Source organism: Phyllobates terribilis, unplaced genomic scaffold (assembly GCF_046119375.1).
Source record: "Phyllobates terribilis strain yellow unplaced genomic scaffold, ASM4611937v1 Scaffold_4__5_contigs__length_816908805, whole genome shotgun sequence".
NCBI lineage: Eukaryota > Metazoa > Chordata > Amphibia > Anura > Dendrobatidae > Phyllobates > Phyllobates terribilis.
In genome coordinates, this window is record NW_027362764.1 from 637,795,036 (window position 1) to 637,819,860 (window position 24,825).

The 24,825-nt window shown below is 39.2% G+C and overlaps 1 protein-coding gene across 1 annotated transcript; it reads left to right on the forward strand.

The window, feature by feature from the left end:
- Window positions 1-18,076: 18,076 nt before the first annotated feature.
- On the forward strand, window positions 18,077-20,722 carry BHLHE22 (basic helix-loop-helix family member e22). The gene has a single exon (XM_073676737.1). The coding sequence runs from the start codon at window positions 18,895-18,897 to the stop codon at window positions 19,762-19,764; it is 870 nt and encodes a 289-aa protein (XP_073532838.1). The 5' UTR covers window positions 18,077-18,894; the 3' UTR covers window positions 19,765-20,722.
- The last annotated feature ends 4,103 nt before the right edge of the window (window positions 20,723-24,825 follow it).

Genomic DNA, 24,825 nt, shown 5'->3' on the forward strand with positions numbered 1-24,825 from the left:
TGAAAAGTTATTTTTTCCCACCAAATAGAAGTGACTTATACGTCTAAGATTTAGGCCACAATTCAACCAAACACAAAGGCCCATTGTCCAGGAAATCAGTACTTCTAACCAAACATATTAAAAACAAATATTGTGAGAATAATTTTGATTTTCCTCTTGAAATGTGTTACTTTTATATATTACTACCAGTAGATGGCGCTGTGGAATTGGAATTGTGGAATATTCCTGCTTAACTAATAGATTGTACAATGCAGTGTCTCAGTTTCTTTGTTGGGGTCTTTCCAGCCTTTACAAGGAGATGCCTCAATAATGATTATAATTTTTTTAAATACCTTAATTTTATTTTAAGCCAGAGGAATGGCCTATACAGCACTTGTTCCCTTGTGCAAAGTTGCCTTCTCAGCTGTGCCCCACCAACAACTAGGGGGCGCCTGACAAAATGTGAAGCACTGTACTACAGCATACAAAACCCTGACTGCTGAATACCGACTTGTCTTATAGAATAAATATATGATTTGTGGTTATTTGCAGCGTTGTAGGAAATTTCAAATTAATTACAAAAAATAAAAAAGTGACTTATGAGTCACTTATTATTTATGTAAAAAGTGCTATCAACATTGGATTTTTTAGATTAAATTTGACAAATATTTTCATTTCTATGAGATGTTCTTTCCATTTTGCCCTTTGAGGACAATATGAAACAGAATGGTTAGATTTGCATGCTCAACTGCATTGTTTCCAACCCTACTGCTTCAACCCTATTGTTTCCAAAAGAACTAATCATTAAAGGGGTTGTCCAGGTTTGGAGAAAATGTCGACAGTCACTATGTGACTGCAAACTGATGAATCGTGACTGTACTGAGCACGCTGTCACGACTCCCAGGTATTGCTGGTACGAGCAGGAGGTCACATGACCCTATGTATGTGATTTGCATAGTTGTCGTCACATGTCAACTAGATGTAGCTCTTCTATTGAGAGAAGCCGAACACGTCTAGTCGGCATCTGACTGCAACTTGCAAACAATCCAATTACAAATGCTTTGACGTAATCTTATTAGAAATTATGTTATTATACATTATTGCTATTTATGGCTATGTGTACAACAATGTGCCAAATATACTTTCACAGAACAAATCATAAAAAAGTATCCTTTTAGCATGTTTGGCTAGTCTAAGCTGCGATACCAGGTCATAAATGTATTCAAAAGGATGGTCAACTGCACTGGTACAGCTGTATCCATAGAACCTTGTATATTATTTTATCTATTAATATCTGCCTTCTTATATACTGTATATAATATATATATATATATACACTGTATGTATATATTATATATATAGTATATATATACAGTGTATTTATATACTGTATATGTATATATCTATACTGTATATATATAAATATATGTACATACTATAATCCTATATATATGTATATATATATATATACACTGTATGTATATATTATATATATAGTATATATATACAGTGTATTTATATACTGTATATGTATATATCTATACTGTATATATATAAATATATGTACATACTATAATCCTATATATATGTATATTCACAATAGTTTTTCATAGATAATCTCAATAGACAGATGGTAAGTCCCATTTGTGAATTAAGTTGAGTAGATTGGAGAATTAACAGGTTTGTTTTGCGATATCCTGCACATTCAATGGGCCAATTACTGACAAGAATGTTCATTACATCTAAGTAATGTGTGTGCATTGCATATCACGCAGTGTTGTGTAGGGAAAGCAAACATGGTATAGAGCATCTAGTCGACCTTACAGACATGGGAAATTATGGCAGGTTACATTTGGTGAGCTAATATAGATTTCACATCTTAATGCATGATACTTACATGGATAGATAGATAGATAGATAGATAGATAGATAGATAGATAGATAGATAGATAGATAGATAGATAGATAGATAGATAGATAGATAGATATCTATCTAAAAGAAAAAACCTAGGTGCAGCACCAGCAAGGAGTTAAGAGCGCCAAGCCTCCCAGGCAAAGACCAATTCTCCAAATATATAAAAAAAAAAATGTTGCCACGCCACATGGGCTAAGTAAAATCCACTTTTTCTTTTGGATATTTTTGGGGCACTGTCTACTTTTATTTCTTATAGATAGATAGCGTCCGCACATTGATTAAGAAATTAGAAAAGAGGTCCACAATATGAACTGAAATGTCACCATTAGGGCTATTAACAGTCAACATTTTTTCTCATTTCTTAATTGGTGTGCTGCCTCCATTTTTTAAGCTCTTTATCTATCAATCTATCTATCTATCTATATATCTAACTATCTATATATCTATCTATAAGAAATAAAAGCAGGCAGCACTTCAAAACTATGCAAAAGAAAAAGTTTACTTTAATTAGCCCATGTGACGTGACAACGTTGATAAAGGTTCTGTGGAACCGAATCGTTGCCACGCCACATGGGCTAATTAAAGTAAACTTTTTTTTTTGCTTATTTTTGGAGTGCTGCCTGCTTTTATATATTTCTTTTATATATTGCAACTTCATATTTGTTTGGGACGCGTTGCACCCACTAACAAAAAAGTTTTTGTGCTGTTCCATTTTTCTTGTCTGTCTGTCTATCTATCTGTCAGAGTACATGACTGAATTCATTCTATTCTTGCAGTCCTATGCAAAACCAATGATAATGCATTTTGATATCTCAATGATCTGTGAGAAAGACAGCTCTATACACGGAAGCGTGTGTGCGCACACATATACCATCTCATCACACTTGGTTGCCATTACACAGGGTTTAGTATGTATTTGGTGTAAGTTATTTTTTTACCAGTCCTGAGCAGATTGCTCCGCAATGTTCTGCAGCTCCTTACAGCTGTAAAGAGGGCTTTCCATAAAAGTAACAATTAAAAAACACACACAATATTTGCTAATATTTCAATTACTAAGAGGCAGATGTTTTATGGAACAGCGAGCTCTACTGCAGAGACAGAAATGAGACAGAGCCATTTGTGCGAGAGCCACTTATGTTCATAGCAATTAGATTTAAAATTTAAAGATTCTTACTTGTTAAATGTGAAATGAAAATAACAAAGGGGGTTAAAACAACAGCCTGGCGAGGTGGGGGTGACAATTAAAGCAGGTAACGAGACAATAGACAGATGTGTTTTCATTGCACTGTAAGATAAATGCAGTGTTAAATGCCTGACAACTTCCCAGAAGTAATCAGAAAACGTTTACGAGTGCATAAAACCTCAAAGACCAATCCTCGGGTAGTTTTTATAAGCCCAGCATTTAAACGCCTCAATAAATTCTTCTGTCTGCATGCTACCAAAAAAAAAAAAAAGTTGCCAGCAAAACTGTTCAGTCTCTTTTCTGAATCACCAACCAGGCACTGAGGATGACCTTTCCCGCTATAAAGAATGAAGCTATGTATACATTTACTTGATTATAATGGCAGGAAGACTGTGCAAAACCAACCCCGGTCTTATAGTGAAGGATTGGATGAAAACCTATAGCAAGGTTCTGCATAGCACATAAAGAAGCCATGTGATATCATATATTGTAGTAATTTATTCATCTTTGCACTTACTTGTGTATCTAGCTTATTGTTAAGTTGAATACATATAAAAATCAATTAAAAAATAGAAACTTTGGGGTAAAAACAACACTTTTGGAACAAAAATACAATAAATAACCAGAACTGAGACAAATAAATCTTAAACTGTTATATAAAATAATTTTGGTGATTTGCTTTACTCCAGTGGGTTTACCTATGGATATGCTGCAGGCTGTCTGACAGGTGGGTGATCCCTCCTAAAGATAGAAGAGGTGTCCCATGATTCACATCATCAAAGTCAAGGAAAATGTCAATAGATAAGATTCAGGGGGATAAGAGATTGTATGTAAATGTAGATATATCTAGCTCATATCATTGACTTCGTATGATGAAGCATGTGTGGGGCCACAAATCCATTTACTGCAGTTTCCTCCTCTATATGGCCACTACTAACCACATTGACTTGCAGAACAGGTTCTGTACTGTCAATAGATGGGGGGGTCACAGATTGGACTTTCCCTTGTCAAAAATGTATGTTATAGCCTTGGGAAAAAAGTATAAAGTGGGAAAAAACTCCTTTAGGGGTGATTTTATATACAGCCTTTTTGGGATAAACAGCTCAGCAGTTTGCTATGCAGTTTTTAATTTCTTAGCTAAAATCGATAAGTGGTTTCAAAAGCAATGGAAAATATAAAAGAAGCGCTTATACTCCTAAGTTCACATTTATAGAATGCATTCCGCTGAACGTATAAGCCTGAATTGCAAAAAAAAACTGTATCTAGATTATTTGACAGCTTATCCATATAGTAAAATGGGCAAGACATAGTAAAAAAAATGTTCTTTTGATGATATTTGACAGGCTTTTTGCATGCTTTTTAATTTGGATGTACCATATTAAAGTCTCCTACAAATGGACATACTCTAGTTTTATTCCAAATAGATAGAAAACATTGTGCCTTTAAAGCGCACCTGTCAGCAGGATTGTGCTCAGTAAACTACATACATTGTCAGGTGGGCGACATTACACTGATTAAAATGATACCTTGGTGGATGAAATCCGTCCTTTGGTTCTTGTGTAATCTTTACTTTCATTTTGGAGATAATGATATGCTCGTGATTCGGGGTGGCCTGTGGGGGGCGCTCTATCTGTTGCTCTGCTTACATACTCATCTGTATGCTCTTATGATGGCTCACTGTGCCTTCACTGACCGGCCTCCTATTTTACATAATGCATCTAGTAGTGCGGGGCTAGGTAAAATAGGAGGCAGGTCAGTGAAGGCACAGTGAGCTGTCATAAGAGCATACAGATGAATAAGTATGCAGAGCACCAGATAGAGCGCCCCCCACAGGCCGCCCTGGAGAACGAGCATATGATTATCTCCAAACTGAAAGTAAAGATTATACAAGAACCACAGGATGGATTTCATCAACCAAGGTATGATATTAATCAGTGTAATGTCACCCTCCTGACAGTGTATGTAGTTTACTGAGCACAATGCTGCTGACAGGAGCACTTTAAAGTTAGAGATCATTACTGCCGTCTATTCAACTTTACATAACATTAAAGGGGTTGTCCGGTCTAAACCGATAAGTTTGCAGTCACTCTGTGTGAATACAGACTTATGAATCACCCAACAAACAATTTTTTTCCGGTGTCAAAACATCTGTCCCCCAGCTGCAGTTTGGTTTTAAACTTATTCTCCCCAGGTCCAACGTTGAGTCGCCACTTCTGCTCCTAGTGTCTATTAGTGCTGATGCCACATCAACAGCGGTGCAGGCAGGAACTGAGTTCAGTTGCTCAGCCCGAGTTGATGGCACGAGCCGCTCAGAGCCTGAGCTCATTGATTGGCTGCAGCATTGTCAATGTGATGTCAGCGCTGCAGACAATAACCGACACTGAGAGCACAGCAGGAGACTCCGTGCTGTACATTGGAAGGGCGAATAAAAAAAACAAACTGTATCCAGGGAAAGGGGGTTTTCTGAAACCAGAAAACATCCTCAAGCCACAATTGACATCAAAACTTGATGTGGGACACATTTTTTACATACACTAGAAAGTAATGTCCGGACTGTGACCCAACGGGGCTAAAAGGCAGGGCACTGTGACAAGGAGGCAAGCCAAGCCGAGGAGGTTTATTTAATAAAATGCCATTTTGTGGCACAGGACATGAGGGATCCGAAGATGAGGTTTGTCATGAGGTAAGGGGGCAGGGTTTTTGGTAGAAGGGGGGGGCAGAGACGGGAAGTTGCATAAATGTGGCCATATCTGATTTGTGGAGGGAACTGTGTTATTTAGGGCTGTGGTTTTTCGACCTTGATGTGGGTGTAGTGTGGCTGCTCAGTTTTAAGCAATATGTCATGGCAGCTGGTGTGATCAAGTCTTTGGAAAGCAAGGGGTGGTATGGTTAAAGGGGGGAGGGGACTCATTTGGGAGGGTCACCTCCCCTCCTCTAGTAAATGGTAAATGATACTCAGTGTCCCTACTGGGCCAAGGTCTCAGAGGGAAAATTGCATGGGGCATCATTTAACAGGAGGGACCCCTGATTGGTTTGACCATCCTATACTTTATGCGGGCACGCCATTCAAAATTTCCTTCCTCAAATCGGCCCGTTGCAGTTGGGGGCAAAGAAGAACAGCTGATGGTGCCAGGATTTATTGGTTGGCTTCTAAACACCACGTTTCTTATATTCAGGTCAAGTTGTTAAGAATATGTTAGTAATATGTTAGTAAATATTAAAATGAATAATGTTATAAAATAAAAGCTGATGTGGCCATTTATTCAAATCCACAGTTGTCTGTCGTTATTGTTAGGGGGAGGGCAAGGGTAAAGGTAGGATGAAAGCGGGGGGGGGGGGGGGTAGTTGTATGGTTTAGAAGAAGCCAAAAGGTCAGCCTTTACTCAGTTAAGCTTAATAAAGATGCAATTATATTCTACAAACCCTTTAATTTTAGACCTTAATTTAGGTTAGATTAAAAAATTAAATGGAAGGTACACTGCCTTTTATTCAGAGTATTTAGTGTAGAGAAAAATACCTGTGACCATTATATTACGAGTTTGTAGCAACATTTAGACACATTTGTAGGTATATAGAACATTACTATGAGGTCTATTATATCCATACATATAAAACCTTGAAGTTATGGCAGTAGACTGGCACATCTTTGGACTTTGGGCAAAGACTGGTTGCATTTCTAACACGATAATCTTTACAGTTGCCATTATCTTTTACTATAAACCCATCAACCAGTCTGGCTACTAAGTATACCCCCAAATATAAGGATTGTTGTCACTTACAAGAGCTATAGTACAGCTGTAGAGACAATAGGAGCTCAACTACTTGTGTGCAGCTGTCAATACAGCCAATGAGAAATGATAAAAACCCTTTTTCAACCAAGCCAACTAGTTTGGATGGATGGTAGTGACCACCATCGAAGAGGTGATTGCAAATTTTCATTGTTGCTATCAATGGAAGGTAAACCTCATCAACAAAAGCCATAAAGATGTGAATGAGGGAAAATGATAATAGACATGTGAGTTGTACTCTACTATGATATAATAGCCCTTATGTATTGTCTATGTGTATAATGTGTATAGCCATTCAGGCTTCATATCAGACAACTGTCTATTATAGAGCTGGGCACGTTTCAATAGCAGCAGTACATTATTCATCCAGACAACTAAAGCCTCATTTTTTATTCTCCGTTAAAATGATGAAATGTTTCTAATTTTGCATTGCCTAATGACACATTCATCTCCTCACAGAAGTGAACAGGGAGCAGGTAATTGCCGAATGAATAAAGCCCTCTATACTAAACCCTCCAAACCTAGCAGTGGATACAACATAGCTGTACTGCAGAATAGCAACATCAAAGGCTCAGTGAACCAGGACACGCAGCCAATGCTTAGATTATATTTTTTCACAATAAAAGTGATTGCCATCTAAAAGTGATATAATTACTTTCTGGGCGCTGTGCTGATAGGATGTACACATAATACGCCTCTGCAAAGAGCCTTGATTACCATCTCATCAAAATGGACTAGGGCTTGCTAATTGGAGAATAGTAACCCTAAAATGTTGTCAAATATCATCTCTCTGGTTGCATACAGAGAAAAATGAAAAGGCTACTTGGAAGTAGGGATCTGAACCATTGGCTCATGGTTTGTTTGGATACAATACTGCAGAATATTGTAGGTTTGCATCAATTGGAGATAAAGTTTTGAGTTGGAGATTTCTCAGAATAATTTTGCTATGATAAATGATACAAATAAAATGAGAAATATGCAGAAATTATATAAAGTATGATGCAGTTTATGGAAGTGGCGTGTGTGACATGCTTAAATGTATGTTTGCTGTGTGTTGACTTAGCAAACACAAGATGCTTAATTCGGCATCATATGCAAAAGGTCTCAAGAAGTGTGTACACAGATGTGAATCCAAACTAGTACATGTCCTCAACTACTGTTATTCATTGTAACTTCAGATTGGTAGAGATACCAGGTGTAGGGAGCTCCCGCGGAAGTAGATGCAGTAAATGGAAAAGATATGCCAAAAGTATCAAACATAATAAATGAAAAAACGTAATTAAAAACACAACACGTTTCAGCTGTATCCAGTCTTCCTCAGGTGTCTGGAGGTTGGTCGGTTTACTGGGCTAATATATATCTATCTCTCTGTGCATTTCAAGCCTCAATCTGCTAACCAACCAGGAAACTGCACATCAGGTGATCAATTTCCCTATGTTTTACACTTGTTTCAATCTCTACTAATTTACCACACTGAGAAAACTTTATTTCTTCTCTCCTTTTCTCCCCCGGTGGAAAATCCACTTGTAACTTCAGAAATGTGATGTATCTTCCTTGTGGTCCTTTACAGTCCCATGCACTTTTCTAGAAAGAACTGCAGTAATTCTTCAACTATTCTGTCTGAAACCTCAGTGTTCAGTCTCATCTGATTAATATTAAGTTTAAGACTTTATGGATTCTTGTCAGTTTATTGAGACTTATGGTAATTGGGCATATAAAGATGTGCCCTTCTTTAATGTTAAAAAACATATATGTTAGTATTTATGCTTTTTTTTATTGCATGATGATCTTATTGAACTGACCAATGACAAATTGTAGAACATAATGCAACTAAAGACAAGGTAAGTTCGGACACTGGAGACACTGTAGATCAGGGATGTTTATTTTTATCTATCTATTTATTCATCATATACACTGCTCAAAAAAATAAAGGGAACACTTAAACAACAGAATATAACTCCAATTAAATCAAACTTCTGTGAAATCAAACTGTCCACTTAGGAAGCAACAACACTGATTGGCAATCAATTTCACATGCTGTTGTGCAAATGGAATAGACAATAGATGGAAATTATTGGCAATTATCAAGACACCCTCAATAAAGGAGTGGTTCTGCAGATGGGGATCACAGACCACATCTCAGTACCAATGCTTTCTGGCTGATGTTTTGGTCACTTTTGAATGTTGGTTGTGCTTTCACACTCGTGGTAGCATGAGACAGACTCTACAACCCACAGAAGTTGCTCAGGTAGTGCAGCTCATCCAGGATGGCACATCAATGCGAGCTGTGGCAAGAAGGTGTGTCTGTCAGCGTAGTGTCCCAATGCTGGAGGCGCTACCAGGAGACAGGCCAGTACACCAGGAGAAGTGGAGGAGGCCGTAGGAGGGCAACAACCCAGCAGCAGGACCGCTACCTCGCCTTTGTTCAAGGAGGAACAGGAGGAGCACTGCCAGAGCCCTGCAAAATGACCTCCAGCAGGCCACAAATGTGCATGTGTCTGCACAAATGGTTAGACACTGACTCCATGAGGGTGGTATGAGGGCCTATCGTCCACAGATGGGGGTTGTGCTCACAGCCCAACACCGTGCAGGATGCTTGGCATTTGCCACAGAACACCAGGATTGGCAAAGTCGCCTCTGACGCCCTGTGCTCTTCACAGATGAAAGCAGGTTCACACTGAGCACATGTGACAGACGTGACAGAGTCTGGAGACACCGTGGTGAGCGATCTGCTGCCTGCAACATCCTTCAGCATGACCAGTTTGGCAGTGGGTCAGTAATGGTGTGGGGAGGCATTTCTTTGGAGGGCCGCACAGCCCTCCATGTGCTCGCCAGAGGTAGCTTGACTGCCATTAGGTACCGAGATGAGATCCTTAGACCCCTTGTGAGACCATATTCTGGTGTGGTTGGCCCTGGGTTCCTCCTAATGCAGGACAATGCCAGACCTCATGTGGCTGGAGTGTGTCAGCAGTTCCTGCAAGATGAAGGCATTGAAGCTATGGACTAGCCCACCCGTTCCCCAGACCTGAATCCGATTGAGCACATCTGGGACGTCATGTCTCGCTCCATCCACCAACGTCACGTTGCACCACAGATTGTCCAGGAGTTGGCGGATGCTTTAGTCCAGGTCTAGGAAGAGATCCCACAGGAGACCATCCGCAACCTCATCAGGAGCATGCCCAGGCATTGTAGGGAGGCCATACAGGCACGTGGAGGCCACACACAATACTGAGCCTCATTTTGACTTGTTTTAAGGACATTACATCAAAGTTGGATCAGCCTGTAGTGTGTTTTTCCACTTTAAATTTTGGGGTGACTCCAAATCCAGGCCTCCATTGGTTAATAAATTTGATTTCCATTGAGGATTTTTGTGTGATTTTGTTGTCAGCACATTCAACTTTGTACAGAACAAAGTATTCAATGAGAATATTTCATTCATTCAGATCTAGGATGTGTTATTTGAGTGTTCCCTTTATTTTTTTTGATCAGTGTATATATCAACTATTAAAGCTGTGACTATAGACAATAAACGAACATGAAAAAAGTATGCTTGCCACAAATGCCATTCTCGCTGTACCATCCTTAACTGTGACACTGTGACTCATTTGTTCTGACCCAGGTGCTGGTTCTTGGTTCCTCCCCCTAAAGCCACCTCCATTGACATCATTACTCAATGCCTTTTAAGCTGCATGCTGTCCGAGTATTCAGTAAGGCTGGGGTTCTGTTACTACTAGTGATGAGCGCAAGTGCTTTGTTACTCAAGTTTGCCTAGGGTGCTCGGGTATGCACCGAGTATTGCGGGTGCTCGAGTGACATATTTGAGTCCCCGAAGCCGAATGTTTCACCTTTGTTAGATGGTGTCACAGGTGTGTCAGGTTTGACAGACAATCATACGGGGTCCGGCTATAGAAGGTCGCTGCATTTGGCCTTGCAAAAATCTTCCTGATCCTTTCACTATCCCTCTCTCTCTAGGACCCAGCGGTGATCCTAACCTTGCTTGGGGATTATACCTTTAGGATCCAGCGGTGATCCTCACCTTCTGCTGCTAATTACCACACCCTTGCTGTATCCTTAAATACACTCAGTTTCCCTAGAGAGTTGCTGGTAAAAGAGAGTTTCATATCTATTCAGGCCTGGAATTCAAATAGTCGGCTAGAATTTTCTTAGAGTTCCTTTGTGGATTGTTACCTTGTTTTCCCCGGTGTCATCTTTAAGCTAAGTGTATTCCCTTGTTTGTTTCCCTTGTGTGTACTTTAGTTTTCAGCGGTGCTGACTAGTGCTCACCCTTCCCCCTCCTTACCTAGGGCCTAGCTTCAGGGTCAGATAGGGCCAGATTTCCTGCTCGCCGATAGGTGCAGAACCTATATATGGTCCATAGGGGAGTCAGGGATTGTCGTTTGAGCTGTTTAGGGGTCTCCACTCCCCATTTCCCCACTTGTAGAGCACCCTTCCCTTTTTCTGTCTTTATACAATGAGTTCTCCCCATACCCAGAGTGAAGACAGTCACAAAACATGTGGGAATTGCCTGTGTTTGTCAGGCAATCCCCACATGTTTTGTGGCTGTCTAACAGCCGTGAAACATGCAGCTGCTTGGACTCGAACATGTCACTCGAGCACCCGCAATACTTAGTGCATACCCGAGCACCCTAGGCAAACTCAAGTAAGGAGCACTTGCGCTCATCACTAGTTACTACATGTACTTTAGGAGTTTGCCTCACAATTCACTTCACTCAGTTGGATAATCATCTTTTCAGCAAAATCCTGCTTGTTTATCAATTATCTACATTTTCCTACTTGCACAGACCTGTGGTTAACCATTTGTCTACTGTAGGCATAATAATTCCTTCTCTACTAATACTGCTGATGTTCACACAACTCTGCAGCAGCAGTATGTAATCTTGGCTGCAAGCAATTATCTAGTTTGCTGTTCATTAGTGAAGAGCGAGCATGCTCTTTACTCGAGATTTACGAGCATGCTTGGGTGGTCTCCGAGTATCTTCGGCGTGCTCGAATGTTATGTTTGAGTCACTCTGTGTGTATGATTTGTGACTGTTTGAAAGCTTTAATACATGTGAGGAATGCCTGTTTGTTAGGCAAATCATGAACACACAGTGACTCTAACATAACTTTCGAGCACGCCGCAAATATTCGGTGAGCACCCGAGCATGCAGGGTTAACAGAACACACTCACTACTGTTCATCATTGCTGCTTTGTGGATAACTATTTGTCTGCTGATTGCATATATCTCTTCCATTAATCTTCTGTCTGCTGATAGCATATAACTGTAATTAGCCATTTGTTTACTGCAAGTCTAGGCTTTACTATACATCTTAAATTCCTAAATATATCCACTCTCCTGACTCTGTGTCTTCTGGTATTTCCTGCTCTGCTTGTCTGTCTGCTGTCCTGCATAACCTGCTGTTCTGGTCCTTCTAGGATCACATGCCGCCCAGCAATGCCTGCACTTCTGGGCCATTTCTGTTGGTCTATTTTGCTCACACTGACCTCTGGCTTAGAGAATCCACCTCACCGAATGAGCCTTTCAAATAAAATTATATCTACGAATCAAGTAATGTATTCATTAGATTTAGTTTAATGTCAATTGAGTTAAATTTGAAACCCCCAAAATGACATTTTTAATGTGTAAATTAAACTTCTGCTAGGAGGTTTCTGTAATTCCCATTCATTGTAATAAAGATTATATCCCCGCATCAATGCCCATCCTTTGGGATATTTGATACCCATCTGATATTTAGGACATGTCCAATTTAATAGTACAAACCCTTTAACATAAATAAGGGGTCCACTGAAATCTAAGCCCAACATATAGTTTGAATTTAAAAGCATCGACTCTACATGAGTATTGTCCATATTGTCCTACACATACCAGCCTCTAATGCACCCAAGTGTTTTTTTTCTGTCACCATTGAAAAACAGGTTCTGTGGCAATTCTCATTTGTGAATCTATTACGGAGATTAATAGATTATTTCTTCTTTTTCAACTAATTCTCAGTTGGGAAATTTAACCATATGGTAAGGAGAGAATTAGAATTTCATCACATTAGAGCAAAATGTAATGAAAGGAGTCCAACACCTGGGGCCAACTCTGAAAGACACAATTAAAAGCTTTTTAATGTAACCAGAGAAAGCAAAAAAAAAATCATTGCCTTCAGTGATTCTGCCACATAATAATGATTTACTGACGTGTTGGGAAATATTGTTTTTACAGATGTCACAAGAACAAGAACCTGTCACTAAGTACTATGTGGGTGCACATAGTTAATGAAATTAACCCAGATAAGCTCCTATTTCACACAACCAGATGTCTGCGCTCAGATAACCGCAGACAGATAGAATTTTTCTAAATATGTTGATACTTTGTAATCACAGGTAAAAAAAAATAAAATAAAATAAAAAAAACTTGATGATTCGGGCAAAAAAAGTCCAAATTTATTAATATATCTTCAATGCAGATAACTAACCAAAAATGGGATATTTACTGGTTGAGCATAATGTTGGCCTATGCTCAGTGGGCTATCTGCTCAGATCAGAATTTTTAATATGTATGGTCTTTGATTAACCCCACTATATTGGGTTGGAATTAACATTACAGAAGCTGCGTTTTGCTACACGCTTCCGGTCCAAACTCTGCCCACAGTGATGCCCAATGGCCGCACGATTTGATTTCAAAATCATGACACTATTGGGCATCACTATGGGCAGAGTTTTAGATGAATACAGCAAAACAGAATGGGTTCGATTCATTACTTGTGATTTATTGAAGTCACTTTTCTTTATTTTGTTTTATGGTATTCGCTAAGTTTTTTTGTTCCACAATTTGTTAAAAAAATTAAAATGCGCTTTATTTTTGTCTTTAACCAGTTTTTGCCACTTTTTAGCACCGAAAGTCTCAAAACTCTTAAAAAACTGACCGTTTGTCTTAAGATGTACCAAATTGAAAACTTCAGCAGAAAATTACTCCAGACAAGGACTGGAGTCAGATGCACTTAATAAAATTGATATTTGGTAAAAGTCATGAATCTGTTTATGCAACATCTAGATACCCCTAAGTTGTAGAAAAAAAATCAAAAAAGAAGAAATAAAAAGACATCTTAAAAATGGTGCAAATTGTATAGAGAATAAGGCGCAAATTCTGAAGAGCAAAATATTCCAGAAAGCTAAGGAACTAACAATGATAAATCGAGGTCAATGTCTGTGGTCACCCTTACACTGATATATAAAAGCTCACGTATACATTTGTCAGTCTGACATATTTATCTAGGGTAATAAAACAAAAATAAAGACCTACAACTAGTGATGAGCGAGTATGTTCAGTTAACCCTTTCGGCGAGCATGCTCGCGTGCTCGCCAAGTATCTTCAGTGTGCTTGGGTGTTACGTTTCAGTCACTCCGTGCACATGATTTGCGACTGACAGCTTTAATACATGCGAGGAATGCCTAAGAAACAAGCATTCCTCACATGTATTAATGCTGTCAAACAGTCGCAAATCATGCGCATGGAGTGACTGAAACATAACACCTGAGAACGCTGAAGATACTCGAAAAACACCCAAGCATGCTAGTAAATCTCGAGTAACGAGCATGCTCGCCATTCATAATCCACAACTTATCAGAATAGAGTAACCTCTTTAATTCTGGATAACACTATGAAGTTAGGACTTTGCAGCAATATGGTGTCACCAAGAAGTAGACGTTACATTGCGGAAATACCACAACTATATATTGACTTCAGTATTACCCTTAGAGAAAAAACAGTTGGAACATTTTTTCATTGGAAATTATTGAGGTTGCATGAAGTTGGAGTAATTACGCAATTTTACCATGACTCACAGGTCAGGCTATTTGCCCCTAGCTCTTTATTGGCTATATAGAAGATTCCTGAATGAATTTCTCAATGCTTAGTTTCAGAAGACCAGAAGACATGCCCACTAGAGTTATCCTTTCAGCCCAAGTGATAACCAATAGATATTGTTGACATTTTTATGGGAAGTTTTAAAAAATATTGCAGCAGGTTTTTTTAATTATTCTTGTTATTGAAAAACTAATATGATTGCCATTTCACTCTCAGGCTACTTTCACATTGCGTTCTGTGTCACGGCCGTTGCATACGTTCGAAATCCCCCGCAAAACAGGTTCCAGACGCATGCGCCGACGGGGCCATAGACTGTAATGGTGACGCCCGAGCGAAAGTGAGCTCTGACGTGCACCATTTTTGGGAGTGTACACCTACAGGAGGCGGATAGCCAGACGCAGTCTACTACATCTGAGTGTCCACCTCCAGTAGGCGTACACTCCCAAAAATGGTGCACTTCAGAGCGCACCTTCGATCTGCTGTCACCATTACAGTCTATGGCCCGGTCAACATATACGTCTGGAGCTCGTTTTATGCCCCGATGGGATACAAGAAGCTGATGTGAAAGCACCCTTACCGTTTGCTAATTTCTCAAAAATGTAAAATCTTCAGACAGCTGTTGGACAAAAGATGCTTCAGTCAATCTTTGGACTGACAGCCATCTCAGCTGACTCTACTATACACAGGAGCACTCATTCGGCTGAGTCTTCCTGTGGTCTCTATGAGAAGGCCGCCAGCTGACATGTTAGCCGAGTGCTTATCTCTGAGAGAACAGTGCGATCAGTAGTCCGAAATCGGACATGCCTGATCGACATCTCCACCGATAATCAGTCGGCCAACATCCCTAACACCTTAGACTTCAGCTGTACCCATGGATATCAGCGAGTAATGTGTATGGGGGCCTTAACAGTCCCACCTAGGTCAAGGTGCCTGGAGGAGACCAAAAGCCGCTAACCCATATTTCAAAACCGCAGTATTATTATTATTATTATTATTATTATTTATTATTATAGCGCCATTTATTCCATGGCGCTTTACATGTGAAAAAGGGGGTATAATACAAGAACAATTTCAATAATCTTGAACACAATGTGACAGCGACTGGTACAGGCGGAGCGAGGACCATTATAAATAGTTGGTGACGGCTTCGTTATAACTGTGGGGGTCCAGAACTTCAGGTTAAGCCTGTGTTTGCAAAGAATAGAGAAGGGAATGGGGGTAAATACATAGACCAATTCTCTTACAGAGTTTGAGAAAACTGTAAAACACCTTCTGTGGAGACTTTAATGGTGAATGTACTGAATTTACAAAGTCTCACAGTGCAGATTTGAAGAATGTACTTGCATCTAGATGCATTTTTCCAAGCAAAAAACAGGATTATGGCTCCCATACACATTAATGTCAGCTAAACACGTCAGGATGACGGCTGAGATGACCGTCTGCTGAACGATGGCCCAAGTATTATCCAGCCGACAGCCATCTAATGTGTATGGCCAGCTTATCGATCTAAAGAGAAGCAATGTGTAAGGTGAAGACTTAGATACTTTTACAACCAATGTCCAATTTTCAGTGCAAGTAAACACACTTAAAGATGCATGACCGTCCCACAAGATATGCTATAAAGTGCAATGGGTGCAGCTCTCAGAGGTGGGACACTTGCTTGGCTATTTTTGTAGGTCCCATAAAAGAGAATAGAAAGTGCCGCATTGGTTGTTACCTAGTAAAAAAAATAATAATTCTGACTAGTGATTGTAGAATTGATTTATGAAGTCTGAGGCCTGAATCAAATGACTGTGATGCACTTTTTATAGAATTTGGATGGGATAAGTTGTAAACATTTCCCTATTATGACCATGTTTGTTTTTTTTATTAATTTTGCAACATTTCTGACATAATATAGTTGATTTTTTTAAAATTATCTGTAAAGCATAGACATTTTCACAGCTATGCATGACTAATGCTATTTTACCCAGAAATCATTGAACATTGTCGTGTGTGTGTGTGTGTGTGTGTGTGTGTGTAGGTTTGGTGTGTGTGTATGTATGTGTCTGTGTACAGGTTTGGTATGTGTGTAGGTTTGGTGTATGTTGTGTGTGCACATTTGGTGTGTATGTAGGTTTAGTGTGTGTGTAGATTTGGTGTGCAATTGTAGGTTTGGTGTCTGTATGTTTAGTGTGTGTTTAGGTTTGGAGTATGTAGGTGTGGTATGTGTGTGTGCATTTAAGTTTGTTATGCGTGTGTAGTTAGGTGTCTGTAGGTTTAGTGTGTGGTTTGTGTGTGTGTGTGTGTGTCTAGGTTTATTATGTGTGGTGTGTGTGTCAGTGTGTGTAGTTTTGCTGTGTGTTGGTTTGTGTGCGTAGGTTTGGTGTGCATGTGTAGATTTAGTGTGTGTGTAGGTTTGGTGTCTGGAAGTTTGGTGTATGTAGGTGTGCTGTGTGTGTACATTTAGTATGGGTGTGCATGTAAGTTTGTTGCGCGTGTGTAGGTTTGGTTTCTGTAGGTTTAGTGTGTGGTGTGTTTGTCTATATAGGCTTGTTATGTGTGGTGTGTGTGTGTGTGTGTGTGTGTGTGTGTAGGTGTGTGCGTGTGTATGTCTGTGTGTGTCGTTTTGCTGTGTGTTGGTTTGTGTGTGTAGATTTGGTGTGCGTGTGTAGATTTCATGTGTATAGGTTTGGTGTCTGTAGGTTTAGTGTGTGTGTCTGTATAGGTTTGTTATGTGTGGTGTGTGTAGGTTTGTGTGTATATGACTGTGTGTGTAGTTTTGGTGTGTGTGTGTGTGTGTGTGTGTGTGTAGGTTATGTGTGTGTGTAGGTTATGTGTGTGTGTGTGTAGGTTATGTGTGTGTGTGTGTGTGGTGTGTGTAGGTTTGTGTGTATATGACTGTGTGCGTAGTTTTGGTGTGTGTGTGTGTGTGTGTGTAGGTTATGTGTGTGTGTAGTTTATTATAGGCTTATATATGTCAGTGTCAGCATGTGTATGGGTACCTGCATATGTGTGTGCACTTGTATGTGTGCCGTCTGGGTTTTTGCACATATACACGGAGTCCTTATATTAAAGTTTTCCTATACCCTTTATATAGAAGACATTTACCTCCTCCTCAGAAGATTTGTAGCTGGAGTGAAGCCTAGTGCTCCTATAACTTACTTCTGAGAACAAGTTTCAGCTCAGATGCAATATTGCAGATTCACTCATAAAATTGCCCCAGACTCTCCCTCCACATAAAGTACAGTCAGAAAGTGCTAAGGTGGATTATTTGCAAACTTCACTGCTTTCATGTCTCCTGATTCTCCGCCTTATATAACTCTGGACAACAGCCCCCATATCTCATCATAAAAAGAGGAATAAGTAGTTTGTGTGATAGACTCCAGAGGAGCAGAGATGAAGATCTACACCACATAAAGTCGCCATGGAGGCAGCAGCCTCTATATAACCTGGTGCTAAGGGGGCTCTGACACTTCAGTCTCTTGCTGTGAAAGTCTTGGAGGAAACGTGTAGCGCAGTTTAGTAATTTGCAGAAGGAGCATCCTCCTCCTTCCATCTAAGTGGGGCTTTTACTGTGCTCATTGATGAGTGAAAGTCGCCACACATGTCAAGCTAAAGGCAGTTGTTGGGTTCCTAACAGGACACAGCGTCTTGCAAACATATGCGCTGAGCTGTGTATACAGATGGCGCAGAGAATAATGGAGCAGCTCCTTTTATAAAGCTCTAGATGCTGCTGTCTTCAGTGCAGCCACAAGACTGAGGCCAGAGAGCGCCTGGGATTGTTTGTTACCGTTTTAATCCTATTAATTAAAACGTTAACCTGATTGGGTAGAAAGCTGTGTCCCAACAGGCGAGTCTTCTCCATAATAACCTACTCAGAGATAATGATGTAAAGACTCCCCCGTCTGAGGCTGAGGCTGATGCTTGATGGCTCCAGAAATCTCTTGAAGGTGAATCCAAGCAAGATAAACGGCGCAGGAGCTTGTTTCATGTGAGAATGCCTGAGCAGATGACACCAGGCTGGAGCTGAGAGCCTGGGAGCCCTGCGACTTTCTTACTCCTCCAGCACCACAGCACCAGAGAGGAGCAGCAGACACCCCTCCAGGAGGCAGGAGAAGCTGCCCAGCCTGTGTGATTGTCTACACGCCAGAAGTTCTTCCCCACACTCGGGACATGGAGAGGGCGCTGAAACTGGCAGAAGAAGACTTGTTCCACAAGACTCTGGGCGCTAAGAGGATGGAGTCTGCCTTCCGCTCACCCCAGGGTCTGGACCTGTCCCAGCCAGGAGACCGCTCCCCGCTGCACTGCTACGATGGTCCGGACCCGGCAGATCTGCTGCGCCACCACCAGACCTCCGCGCTACCACCGGGGGCAGTGGGAGACCCTTTAGCGCTGGCGGCTGCCAGCATGTGCGCCACGTACGGGGCAGACGGCGCGGGCAGGGGCTTATCATCCATGGCGGAGAGCAGCGGAGGAGAGGAGCAGAGCCCCGATGATGACAGTGACGGGCGCTGTGAGCTGGTCATCAGGCCAGGAGACCACAGATCCTCCCAGCCTGGGATGAAGTCAGATGCGCCCTTAGGACCCGGAGGAGGAAAAAAGTCTAAAGAGCAGAAAGCCCTGAGGCTGAATATTAACGCCCGGGAGAGGAGACGCATGCACGATCTGAACGATGCCCTGGACGAGCTGCGAGCTGTCATCCCTTATGCCCATAGCCCCTCAGTCAGGAAGCTCTCCAAGATAGCCACCCTGCTCCTAGCCAAGAACTACATCCTCATGCAAGCCCAGGCGCTAGAGGAGATGAGAAGACTGGTGGCTTATCTCAACCAAGGCCAGGCCATCTCTGCTGCCTCCATACCCAGCTCTGCTGCCGCAGCCGCCGCCGCTGCTGCTGCTCTTCATCCTGCACTGGGCGCCTACGAGCAAGCGGCTGCCAGCGCTGGGTACCCATTCAGCACCGTGGCCAGCTCCTGCCCGGACAAATGTGCCCTCTTCAACAGCGTGTCCTCCAGTCTGTGCAAACAGTGTACTGACAAGCCTTAACAGCAAGAAAAACTTAAACCTAGCCTAGCTGAGCTGATACCACCAGGTGCCCAGGACTTGGTGCCACCTAGACCACTCCAAGGTGACACAGTAGTCACTGGGAAGAACTTCTGAGGCTTCTCCATTGTGATCTCCTCTGCCAGTCCTGTTACATTGGTTATTAGAATATTTGATTTCATTCTTGTTTTCTTTCACCACTGATGGACAAGAACGGTAACCAGACCTCAGCGAAGTTTTAATGGCATCTAATCCACTTCTTCTTCTAGGTACTTGTGGCCAAATGACATCAGTCTGTGTGGAATGATTGCATCATGTCCCCGAAACGCTGCTTATTATGATGAACTCTTAATAATGATATTGGTATTATTAGAGATCATATTCATTTAAGACTTAAACTTTTAAAAACGAGGCACTTGAATTCTTGAATTTCATGATTCTGAGCCAGGAAAACACTTGAAATATAGACTTATTTAATTACAAAGACTTCTTAACTGTGCAAGGATAGAAATCATTTGTATTTTTTATTGTGTCTGAACTTTGTAGGACGTCGCTCCAGATTTTGTTGAGGATGTCAATGGCTTGCAAGAAATAATAGTAATACCTGTTGGGAGTGAAAGTTTAGGGTTTTTTACACAATTTTGTGCACCTTGTTACTCCATATGGAATGTTGTGTGAGGAAAGTGGTTCTTTCATGTGTTACATTTCAGTATTTATTTATCTTGTGTTACAGGTGGAAGAAAGTGACATGAATTTTCCTTTTTTTATTTTAATTTTACATTTTGCTGAATTAATTTATATACTTTTGTGCCAAGTGTTTCAAAGCTTAATAGACAAGAACGTATGTGAGAAATTCAATGTCTCTGAGCTCAATGAAATAAAAGGTCATTTTGATTTAAAGTTGCTACATAATTGTATTTAAAACTGAGCTTTAATAAATGGCCTCAGTCCAAAAAATGCAAAAGGATGTGTTCTCTCTTCTTCATTAACTCAGTCAAACTGAATGCATTGATGACATAGGTGACCTGTTAGTTCTTGCTCCTGAAGAGTCGCACTGTCTATCTATTTAATGTTGGGTTATTTTATAGATTTACCAGTATGATTTTACTTGGGCGATTTATACAGTTTGTATCGGAATCTGATTCAATGGATTGGTTTGCATTTATAATTCAATTATTGGCATTTAATGAAATAGATGAAGGGACGTTGTCCTACTGTCTGTGGCTCGTGATAGGGCTTCGTGTGTCAGGATGGAATGAATGCTCATAGGGCAAGGATGTGTAAAATAATGCTGCACATTAAATAGGTCAATCAGATTATCAAGCACATATATTATCATTATGTCTGCGCATCTGTGTCCCAGCAGCCTTCTAGATGTAAGAAATTCATTGGTGACAGCATAAATATTTAAATTTCTAATTTAAAGCTATATAAAAATATTTAGCATATTTTTTCTTATCATTTAAATACAAAAATGAATCATTGTTTACTTCTTATTTATTTGATATGCTGCAATTAGTACATTTTTTTTAAATTTTCTTTTTTTTGCTGTTTGAGTCAAGTGTATGTTTCCATATAAGGCTATTTTTATATACACGTAGCTTTATATATATACATACACATACCTAGTTTATATTGTCAGTGGATTTATTACACCTTCCGATTTTTTTCCTGACTTGTTTGATACTTTTTATATAAGTGAAACAGGATTTGCATTATTGATAATTTGTAAATGAAACTTGAAGAAAGATAGATAGATATATAGATAGATGGATAGATAGATAGATAGATAGATAGATAGATAGATATGGGGTAGATAGGTAGATAGATAGATAGATATGGGGGAGATAGAATATAATAGGTAATTGGATATTTGGATATTAGTTAAATAGTTAGATAGATATTCCCGAGATAAGTATTTGCTTTTTGTATGAGTTCCTTGGGATAAATAAAAGTTATTTTTAGATAACATGTGTGTGCTTGTGTGTGTGTTTATGTTGTGTGTTTTATATATATATATATATATATATATATATATATATATATATATATAAAATATATATATATATGTGTCTGTGTGTATATATGTGTGTGTATATATAATGAGAAAGACATGTGCGTGCTTGTGTATGTATGTATATATATATATATATGTATGCATATATATACTTATATATATAATATATATATATACTGGAGTTGTATGGTGAAAGAGTTTTCTGTAGTACTATTAAAGTTTGTTACTGAGTACACTTCAAACTGGGATTTTTTTTGCAGAGATTCGCAACTCTTTTGCACACAGGATTATACTTTCTCTACAGCTGAGCAAGTATATATAGAAATATATATATATATGTATACATATTATACGTACTCAGTATTATACTTATTTAAAATATATATGTTATACTTATATATTATACTTACTCAGTTGTAGCATAAATACAATCCTGTGTACAAAAGAGTTGTGAACCTCTGCAACAACAAAAAAAATCCCAATTTGAGGTGTACTCAGTGACTATCTCAACTACTACTACTACTACTACTACTACTACTACTACTACTACTACAGAAAACTCTTTCACCCTATAACCCCAGTGTTGTATGGTAAGAGTTTTCTATTGTAAATGAAGGAGCTGCCTTATAAAATCTGCACCCTGACTTGTTAATAAGATTCTCCTCCATCCCCCACTTGAGATGATCTATACCAGGAGGGCTATAAACTTGTAAGTTTGCAGTGCAGGGCTGGGACCAGGGCTGGGAATGACTGCACACAGGGTGGCATGAGCTGCCCCCAGGCCAGGAGAGAGACGTCTCTCAGCATTACCACACAAAGCCTGGGTGCCTCTAATTATGATTATTAAAACAATTTCCATGACGATGTCTAATATTATGTTAATTTGAAAACAACTGTGTATGAAAACTGTCGCCTATAATACCTACATTCATTTAATGAAACACATCGTTAAGGCAATTAGAGCTCGTGGATGTGATTAAGGCGCATAATTATGACACTGTTCTGCGCAGTAATTGGCTGTCTTTAATCAAGGAGTAAAGTGATCAGCAACACGGCCATTAGTTTGTATTGTTCTGTCTCTGCTGTCCATCACTCTCATTAGGAATTAACCACCAGCGCCACTTTTTTTTATTTCCAAATTAACATCATAGGACAAATTTGCTGCAAGATTTACTGCTTAATATTTCTCATTAAAAGGACTTGTCTGGTGCAGATCCATTAATAGACAGAGGATCCAGCTATTGACAGCAGGTCACTCACCTACCAAATAATAGACTGTTGGTGTCACTCACAGGGAACTACTGCATTTAGCTGATGTCAGCTTTTATTAACCTGGACCTATTGTTTTTATTTTTCTATATTACCCACCTGCATATCAGGATCAAACTAAAAATGTAGCAAATGACAATCTAGTCTAACTATTTTCCCAACTCAGCGCTGCTACATCTGTAGAAAAATAGATTTTCCTGATATGCCTTCAGAATCAATTTTGTTTTGTAATTAGCTATTTTGTTTTATATATTTTTTTCTTTTTATGTTTTATTTGGGACATTTTTGGGGATTTTCTATAAACACTTTGTGTCTGATTCCAATTGAATTGGAGCTTTATGCAGGTCATATATATTGTACTATGAGCTGCCCCCCTTCGTTCTTTGCCCTGCATGTGATTGCCCCAGCACGAGTGACATTGACTCTCCTAATAGAATGGCTTTCCAAAGATATAATCATGTGTTAAATTGAATCCTTCGTTTAACTGTTAATGGTGTGCTCTGGGCACATTGGCGTATTAGATGCTATGGTAACTAATTATCACTAGGGGATGGGGATGATATACTTTGCAGACTTTGACAAATAATTATGAGTTCTGAAGATCATGTTAGCAGCGGTGGATCGTCTGCATTAAGAGGGGGAATACATGAATAGGTAAGTAGTAGCTGCTTACTGTGAACCTATAGTGTGTGAGTGTATAAATATGTATATATATGAGTGTATATATATATATATATATATATATATATATATGTGCATGTGTATAGATGTGTACTTATATATGTATACATGTGTGTGTATATATATGTGTGCATGTGCATAGATGTGTACTTATATATGTATACATGTGTGTGAATATATGTGTGCATATATATGTATATGTGTGTATATATTTATATGTATATGTGTGTGTATATATGAGTATATATATGTATATTTGTATATATACATATGTGTGTATATATATATGTGTGTGTATATTTATATATATATGTGCATATATATATAAATATATATAAATATATATATATTTGTGTGTGTTGTGTTACAGCTAGTACACGTGCAATCACATTGTTTGGGTAAGAATAAAAGAAGTAAACATCAAAGAAAATTAGTCAGGCAAATTTAAAATCCTTAAGTTTTTTTTAACAAAAGCGAAATAATTTTTTGTGTTTTTTTTTTAAATTAAGAACTAAAAACAAAAGTAAAAATAGGAATGTTTAAAAAAATATATATCTCTATAAATTACATTTTATTAATAATGTGTATTTGCAACATTGCCAGACTTGCTTCTTGATTAAATTATTCTTGCAGGTAATGAATCATTCTAAAATGGTCCCTGCTGTGAATGAATAGTTAAGCAGACTGTGGCATTTATATAGTATATCATATACTCTTTTAATTGCCAGAGACCCAATATGAAGAATTCAGTAAAATGGTAGATAGAAATAAACAGAAACATCTGAGCACATAAGTCAGAATTATAAAGTTAGAGAACTAAAGTGAACTAAAGTCTTAAACATACATTTGTATTTCCCATCCAGTGCCCTGTAGGTATGTTGTTATCAGTGACTCACTCTCTTGCAATAATAGCTATCTACTACATTTTTTCACATATACCTAAATTGCTCTGAGTGAGTAATAAAAAGGAACAGCCATTTCTGTGATTGCTTTTATAGATATAATCTTATAAATGTGAACAAAACTGGAATTAATTTACTAATATCAAACCCTTTGTACCAGTAGTTATGCACCAGGATGGAAGTGGTTAATCCCAT